The 9,184-nt window shown below is 39.2% G+C and overlaps 1 protein-coding gene across 1 annotated transcript; it reads left to right on the top strand.

Annotated features, from left to right (window-relative positions):
• The first annotated feature begins 697 nt into the window (after positions 1 to 697).
• On the top strand, positions 698 to 8,828 carry SPATA4 (spermatogenesis associated 4). Its single transcript, XM_033159775.1, is given in 7 exon segments — positions 698 to 864; positions 3,674 to 3,803; positions 4,535 to 4,653; positions 5,833 to 5,972; positions 5,975 to 6,052; positions 6,658 to 6,771; positions 7,609 to 8,828. Coding segments are annotated over 7 exon segments (852 nt in total). The 5' UTR covers positions 698 to 721; the 3' UTR covers positions 7,737 to 8,828.
• Positions 8,829 to 9,184: the final 356 nt, after the last annotated feature.

The raw sequence follows: 9,184 nt of genomic DNA on the forward strand, positions 1-9,184 counted from the left end.
TGAGTTTAACTCACTTGGAACTAAATTTCATTGAAATGTGATAATTTACCAGCATATCTGGCACAGAAAATTTCCCTTTCCTGGGACCAAGACAATTATGTTTATCAGTAAATCATGAATAGGTTATCACCCATAATTTAATCGTTTATTAGTTGGTGGCGTTTGTTTGTCTTTTTTCTGTTATTTGCGATGGGCTCCCCCCTCAAATCAGCACAAATCCCAGTCAAAGGATTACATAAACCCATATATTAAAATTACACACTAGCCCTCAGTGGCACAATGGGTCAGCGTTTGCATTTTTGTATGTTTATGTTGTGAACTGCAGTATGAACTTCAGATGAAGGGCTGCATACAAAATTATTTTTTTTAAAAAACTTGCTGGTATATTGAGTCCACAGGCCATGTTGGCTACTGGGCTTATAGGAACTGGAGTAACAGCATCTGGTGGGCCACAGCTTCTCTAAAAGCAGAAGCCCAAGTCTTTCACCACCAGCGGTAGTTTGTGTGTGGTGTTGTTGTTTTTTTGTGTATTTGGTTGCTTTCAAAACAACCCCCCCCCGTTCTCTGACGCAGAACGCGCGTAACCTAGCAACAAACAGCCCCGCAGTTTGCGCGTGTGCAAAACGCTTAAAGGAGCCCAGGCGTTCCGACGCATGCGCGGCAGTGCTCCTTTAAAAAAACATGAGCGGCAGCGGCGGCGGTTGCCGTGGCAACTGCCGTTATGGTTGTAGAAGGCGCTCGCGAAGGGAAACTGCCTCTCCTCATGTCCTACTCCACCAGCCCGAGGCGCGCGGGGCTGCCCCGGACGGTGCTGCGCTGGCTACAGAGCCTCGACCTCAGCTTCTCGCCTACGCATTTCCGTAGGTGAGGCCGCCCCCCACCTCACCCCGCTTCCCAAACCTTGGCCGCCCTGACACTTCCCGCCGTACCTGGGCTCCTCGGAGGCTGAAGAAGGGGCCTGCTTTGCTTTTGGCTCCCTCGGCTGCAAGCCCTGGGCTGCGAGAAGTGAATGTAAATCTCCCACGGAGCTTGAACTCAAGCCTTTTGTTCACACGAATTCCCATTAAGGCCAGGTCGGCCGTGAGGGAGCTTGCTAGAAAACACGGAAGGCGCTGGAGGGTGGGGGGGGGGGGGTGTCGGGTGGCAAAGGCCGTCATTGGGGAAGGAAGGGTTTTTTGCTATGTGTATATGAAATGTTTTCAGACCGAAGGCTGGGCGACAGTGGGGTAGAGAGGCCCTTTTGGGAGGGGGGGGGGAAAGCACTGTGTTCTGTGTTGTCATCACTGCTGGAAACGTCGTAGCACCAGCATCCCCTTTATCCGTTGAGAATAGGTTTCCTTCCTTCAAAATTAAACCTGTGGGCTTGCGAAGTTTAGTCCAGAATTAGCTTATTATGGTCCACAAGATACATTTCTTTCCCTAGGAAAAATGGTTTTCATGGTGGCAACCCCCACTGGAAGATTTGTAGTGGCTGCATCACAATCCTGGATTTGCATAAAGGCAGCAAGCAAAAGTGAAGTCAGGTTGCACAAGAGTAGTGAGCATGGCATGGCAGTGAGAAGGGAGAAACACTGAAAGAGGTTTAAATAAAGCAGAGGTGGAAGAAAACAGGGGAAGTGACAATTTTAAATGATAGATTTGAGTTGAGCAGATCTTTCCAAACTGTGTGTGAGAGTGTGTTGGCTGCAGTGTGTAGGTGTATCACACACACATTCCTGTGCTCCTTCCAAGGCTGGAAAGGGGTTAGTTTAACCTCCTATTTGCTAGTAAAACTGAATTACTGTGTAGTAAAATGATGCATGTCTAAAAAGCTCTGGAATAGAGCAGTGTTTTTCAACCTTTTTTTGGGCAAAAGGCACACTTGTTTCATGAAAAAAATCACGAGGCACACCACCATTAGAAAATGTTAAAAAATTTAACTCTGTGCCTATATTGACTATATATAAAGTAATTCTCTTGAATAGGAATCAAATAAACACAAAGAAAGTATTTTATAATTACTTTATTATGAAATAGTAAGTAAACAGAAATATGAAAAATTATAAAATACTTTATTCAGTGCGCAACCCAGGGCCTGTTTGGCTGAACACAAGCTGATATTCTGGCTGGAGTTTTCCCACGGCACACCAGGCAACATCTCGCGGCACACTAGTGTGCCGCGGAACAGTGGTTGAAAAACACTGGAATAGAGTTAGCAGGGGTTACACTGGGTAAAAGGAACATGGCAGTTAAACAAGGTTTGAGTAGGCCTACAGCAAGGACTTAGGAAGGGCTCTGTTAGTTTGGGTGTTGTACCCATCTCTGCTATTTCTCCTGTTAAAACTGTTTTTAAAACACCTCAGTGTCCCCACACCTCTGCTTTATACAAACTTCTGCCATTGTTTTAGTACAGCAAGAAGACAAACTGAAAGGGTGGGGGGGGAATGTCTGTTCTAAACTTTCCACTTTTCCATTTCTCATCTGTCTCACGTAAGAACGATAAAGGATGAAGAGCCTTCAAATATTCCATAGTACCTTCCACAATGTATTTCATTCCTGATACCATGTGTGTCTTCAGTAAGTTCCAGATTCAGTGCAGTAATTTGGAAGATGCTTTATTAATAAACGCCCATCCACCAACTGAACTTAGCCTTTTCTAACTGAGTGAGCTAATTGACAGGCTTGCTCTTAAGATTAAATTCATCTTGGGGTTGTGAAGGTGAAAAGCTAGCTTAGTAGATATGTGGGGGGGGGGAGAGGAGGATTGGTGAGTAGAGCCCCTAGTATACTAACAAGCAAACAATGTGTATACACTGATGTAATATTATACACACTTGTGCCTGTATTTCAGTGTTGTGAAGTCACATGTGATTCTTTTGGTTATTGTGTATTCCATTGGCCATAAGCAACAGAAGTGTGTTTGTTTTTTAATTGTATCTATGTTGCAGAAATACATGTTTATTCATTATCTTGCCTTTATTTGTCTTAACCTATTGATAGTTTAGGGATGCGGGTGGCGCTGTGGATTAAACCACAGAGCCTAGGGCTTGCCAATCAGAAGATCAGCAGTTCGAATCCCCGCAATGGGGTGACCTCCCGTTCCTCAGTCCCTGCTCCTGCCAACCTAGCAGTTCGAAAGCACATCAAAGTGCAAGTAGATAAATAGGTACCGCTCTGTTGGGAAGGTAAAGTGTTTCCGTGCACTGCTCTGGTTCGCCAGAAGTGACTAGTCATGCTGGTTCCATGACCCGGAAACTGTGCGCTGGCTCCCTCGGCCAGTAAAGTGAGATGAGCACCTCAACCCCAGAGTCGTCCGCGACTGGACCTAATGGTCAGGGGTCCCTTTACCTTTATTGATAGTTTAGGAATATATTCTCTAGATTTCTGTTTAATGTTGTTTACTCCTTACACCAGAACCTCTCTCTGGTTTCCAGGAAGACTTCCCTCCCCCTTCTACTTTATTTACGTAACCTGTACAGCTTTCAGAGGAACTTACAGCTATTTTGTTGACTTATGGATATGAGAAGGGGAGTGGGTAGGGATTTTTTACTTCCCACAAGAAAGTACTGTAATGGTTGAAAGCTCCAAAATTGATTTGGTAATGAAACAGAGGCTTCCCATCCAGGGAATGCCACTTATTAATTAAGGCATGTAACTAATAGTGAACTTTTATTTATTTATACATTTTGAGTAGGGATTTTTCAAATGGCTATCTCATTGCTGAGGTATTCTCTTGGTATTACCCAGAAGACATTCAAATGCGTTCCTTTGAAAATGGCACGTCCTTACCTGTGAAACTCAGCAACTGGTCACAGCTTGGAAAGGTATTTAATGTAGTAGTGAATTTCAGATAAATGTTAAAGACAAAAGGATGGAAACTTATTTACTGCCTCACCCATTTTTATAGTGCAGTGCTATACATGTCTAAGATGCAAGTCTCATTCAGTTCAGTGGGGCTTACTCCCAGATAAACTGATAGAGGATTGCAACCTAATCAATCTGTAATTACTTTGGTATGCATGATACTTATGTACAATACATGTATATTAAGATGTAATGATAATGGTATTTCAAATGCACAACTACTTGTGCTGATTTTAAATAGAAAATTCTTCTAGTAGCACTTAGAGACCAACTGAGTTTGTTCCTGGTATGAGCTTCGTGTGCATGCACACTTCTTCAGATACCATGCACACTTCTTCAGATACTGGTATCTGAAGAAAGTGTGCATGCACCGAAAGCTCATACCAGAACAAACTCAGTTGGTCTCTAAGGTGCTACTAGAAAGAATTTTCGATTTTGTTTTGACTATGGCAGACCAACACGGCTACCCACCTGTATTTAAATAGAAAGTACTTTTGATGTATGTGTGTTTATTTGCTATGGCAGATTTATACCTGCATGACTATGTTATACAAACTGTGAGGCTAAAATTTTGGAGTCTAACATTGTATTTCAGATAAGAATAAAAAAAAAACAGTTTTCATATCCTTCAAGAAGAGCAGATTTCAAATGAATTAATGTATCTGAAACAAATATTCCTCCTTTATTAAAGTTCTTTGCAAAAAGAAATCTGCATCCAATCCGAGAGCTAATTGATGGAACAATTCATTGTAAACCAGGAGCTGCAGAAATATTTCTACAAGACATTTATACGATGCTGACAAACAGGCGGTGAGTTATATTTGTAACAACATTATATTTGAATGTTGCAAGTGATGCCTAATGATTTATGATACCTGCACTATCTGGTTTGGTATCAACAAACTTATTTTCTATCAACAGCTATTAAATAGAGCTAGTCTTTCTTATACTTTTTTCAGAATTAGTGGAACATAAATTCTCCCAAAAAAAATATTTATTTCTCCTTACTAAAGGGGGAAATTAAAAGGGGTAATTGCCCTAAATAGCATTTACAACTACATATAAGCAATTCTAGTTGGTGGTTTGTGGCATAATATAATTGTAATAATAAATGCATTTAAAATACCTTATTCCTCAAAGTGCACTGCTGTGTTTTGAAGTAAGGCTAAAGATATATGAAAGCCCTGGTACCTGCCTATAAATAAAATAAAGCTATAAACACCCCATTTGTATATTCCATATAAGATAATGGAATACCAGCAATGAGCAATGGAATATAGCTAATTTTAATATCATTAGATACCTTATGAAGAAAAAGTAACCCGTGTCATAAACATAAATTGGTATATCGGTATGGTCATTTTGTAACATAAATGCCCTTTACAGGCATCTTGAACATTTGCCTTTTTTTTCTTTTTTTCCTCCTCAGGAGCTCCTTAATGGAAAGAGGTGAACACATTAATCCATATGTATAATATACTGTAGTATATCTTTACAAGACATTACACAGGGCGGCCTCTTAAATGAACTCAGGCACTGCTTCCTTTCCCTGATCTCCACCAAAAAAAGTATTAATAACACACACTGGGTTTTAATGTAAAGGCTTCAATTTCCCCCTCAGCTATTCTCTGGTCTTATTCTTCATACTTTCCTCAAAAACCCCATTATCTCTACCAATCCAACAACTGTCCAAAATCCCAACTGTTTCTCTCACTGACAGTTAACTTCCTACTGACTGGTACCTCCTGTCAATCAGAGCCTGCGGTTCCCCAAACCAATCAGACTGAATGCACATGATCCAGGCCTGACTAACAAAACCTTAAAGTGATAGTCTCTTTCTCTTCCATCAGAATTTGCCACCAAAAACTACTGCTACATGGGCTTGCAGCATTGTAACAGCACAGGGCCTCAAACTCTTGTCACAGACGTCACAAAACATTTTTTTCATTCCAAACACAAATACCTAAATAATATAATTTCTCCATTTAGGATAAAACATATTCAGGATGAAGAGATTGACTTTACAGACAGTAATTATCAGGATAAATTACCATTGGTTGCGAGATCAACTGCTTCAAGGGCTATTAAGGCCAACATTAAACTAACAGAAATAATGGTGGAGCCCAATATTCAAAAAACAGGCAAAAAGTAAATGCCATTATCAATATGCATATGCAGCGACGGCAACTTGAGAGGGAGCAAGTTCCAGGTGAGTAGCTTGGGAGGACAAAATGTTTCTTGAATGTCTTCTCTGTATTACATGCAAGAATAATGACCTGCAAGTTTAGCCTTTGTTCAGGGTACATCAAGAGAGGGCTTCCTCTGTGGAAGGCTAAGGAACTCCAGATCCATCTGTGGTTCATTTTTTCTGCCTTGTAATGATCTTTTTATTGAGGGAGTATTTAATTTTGGCTACCTGATTATTTCTTTGCATTCTTGGGTTGCTTTCTGCAACTTCTCTTTATTACTTTTTAATTATTGCATTGTAGTAAGATTGCTTGATGGATTGTTTTTTTCATTGTTTTCTGTTAGCTGCCTGAGCACTGTTCAGTGGAAAGGTGGGATACAAAATATTGCCAGTGTGTATCTACACTTCTTGCCACACTGAGAGATAGAAGCTTGTTTCTTCATCAAATTATTCCACACATTCTGATGTGTGGCACACACAGCTTAATCCTCTGGTGGTAGTTCTTTATCCTTAATGAAGGATGGTTTTACCTTTCATCAGTATTAAGTCTTGTTGAAAAAACAATGATCTTGAAAATGTGATGTGTAAATTGCAATACCTGCACAACAAATTGCTTTGTTTTTAAGAACGGTTTGGTATTAAAAAAACGCTGGGGGAGCGTGCCATTCGTCGTCCTTCCATGGTAGTTCCTTCCTTGAGTACAGTGAAGATTCAGAAGGAGAAAGCTATGCCTGTGCCAAGTAAGCATTATTTTTCTCTTTTGAAAGTCTCACACTTACGACATGAATGTCATTACCATTGATCAAATTTAAATGTACATTATTTTTTTCATGAAGGCAACCTTATGAACATTTAATTGAGAATAAATCCTTGGGACATTTGAGTAAATGTAACTTAACGCCAGGTTGCCTGTTTTCTTCCTATTAAATGTTTAAACAAATGTCTCTGTTGCTCAATGTATAACCCTCCCTCTTTAATGTAACTTCATTGTGGAGAAGGCTTTTGGTTTTTTTTTTAAATTAAGCTTCATGTTTTAAATCTATTCTAAATCTAAATCTGTTTCCTGCAAATATACTCTATTAAATATAAATCCAAGAAGGTGATCACAGTATGGTACCCACCAGATATTGCTGAAATATAGCTCCAGTCATCCCTTACCTCTCGCCCTTTTGGCTGGGGCTGATGGGAGTTAGAAGCCAACAACATCTAGAGGCCACCAGATTGGTTTCCCTGATCTGAAGTTTTCAAACAATTAAAATACTTAATTGGCTATCTTAATCTGTTGTTGAAATTTAGATAAATGTGTCTATTAATTACTCAAAATCTTCATACCATGTTGAGATAAAAGAAGTGCAAAATAACTTAGTTTAATAAACAATGTCAATTTAATTAAAAATGAACTGTGATCATGCCAGCTGTGTGAAGTTCAGAGATGATCCAGTAGCAGATTTAGAATAGCTTAGATTTATAAAGCCTGCTTTATAAGGGATTCTTAAAAGATGCCACTTAAAAAGTGCTTTATTTTGTAACTGCATATGTTGGGATGTACAAGTACTGACCTTTTTTTTCCTGCTTAGGTGTAGCATCCACAGAAATCAGAGGCAAAACGGGTGTTCATTTCAAAACCGTCCAAGTGAAACAAGCTGAGATTCCCTTTAGATTCGATTTAAATTGTGGCACCTTAAACCATCTTAAAGAATTGTAACTAGAGAAGTTTGAGAGAGCTCTTTTTGAACATACAGAAGTCTTATGACCAAGTTTTGCTACCATATTGGAGAACATGTGCCTTACTGCTATGCTCAATAAATCATTTGTGCTGAGGTAAATACAAACTAGGAAGCTGGTAGTTGCACAGACATAAGCTACATGAAAGCAAATTATAAGTGCTTTTTACACTTTATTGGATTCTCAAAAGTGACTTCTTCTAATGCTGGTGTATCTATCCTTGTATTCATAGTTAATAGTGCAAGTTTAATAAAACATGATTATTAGGGCAAGCTGGGTTTATATTTTCAAACATTTTTCCTAGCATTAAAATAAATAATCTAAAATGTTTTATTTTGGTGAAAGCTACAGTCCTTAGCAAGCATTTGAGCAAAGTTTGGTAGAAAGCAATGTCATGTATAATTAAATGTTAAAATCAGCCAACCTCACTAACTAAGGAATTTCTCCCAATAGCATGTTAAGTACTTAACATATTTTTTGCACTCTAACTTTGGTGTGTCCCCTTAGATCACCTAGACTTCATTCTAATGCAAAAGTTTCCTTCTGTGTGGTCTTTCTGACTTCAGTAATGAAAACATTTTCTGTTTATTGATATGGATACTGAATTTCTGTGAGCAGAAACCCTTTTCGTGGGATACCTCTCTGGGAGGGTGTAGAGACTGCTTTTTTGATGAGTTTGCCTCACCCTTACAGCCCCCTGAAAAGCTTCTTTATGGAGTTTGAGAGACTCTTGAATAATATGAGAGATTGCATGGGGACCTATAGCAGAAAGGGGAAACTGGTTGAAATAGCCTCCCTGCACTTTTCAGTAAGAACTTCTGTTGGATCTGAGACCCTTCTGTCAAAAGCCTGCATTTGCAGAAGGGCCATTCAGTTCAACACAGTGATAACTAAATGTATCTCAAATGCATGTGTTATCTATATTAATAAGATATAATGCATTGTGTGACCTGTTGGTGCTTCTAACTTAAGCGTTGGAACAGGACAGGCCAGAAGTAGAAAAAAGTAAAACTTAACTATTGTTTGACAAAATACTATCTATTCTTTATAGCTTGATGTGAATAAGATGATTTTTTTTAAAAAAAAATAATAATTAGTTTTGGTTCCACATTTTTACGACATTGACAAGCTGGAGTTTATTCTGAGCTGGCTGGCCCAGATGGTGGGGGTATGGAAAACAAGTCATTTCTGGAGCAGTTGAGTTAGCTGTGTGTGCCCACACACTTTAAAGCTTTGGTTTTTCTGGCCTATTTCATTGCAAAATCATGCGTTATCTGTTATATCTTTAATCTACAAGCTCGGACATTTCAAGAAACATGAAAGATAGGAGTTCTGCTATAGCTATTTTTTTGTAAACAACAAACTGAATATAGTAGTGTTAATGACAAGACCATATGCATCTGGCAGTTTTTCTTAATCAGGTAGTCC

This window comes from Lacerta agilis, chromosome 9 (genome assembly GCF_009819535.1).
Source record: "Lacerta agilis isolate rLacAgi1 chromosome 9, rLacAgi1.pri, whole genome shotgun sequence".
NCBI classification, from domain to species: domain Eukaryota; kingdom Metazoa; phylum Chordata; class Lepidosauria; order Squamata; family Lacertidae; genus Lacerta; species Lacerta agilis.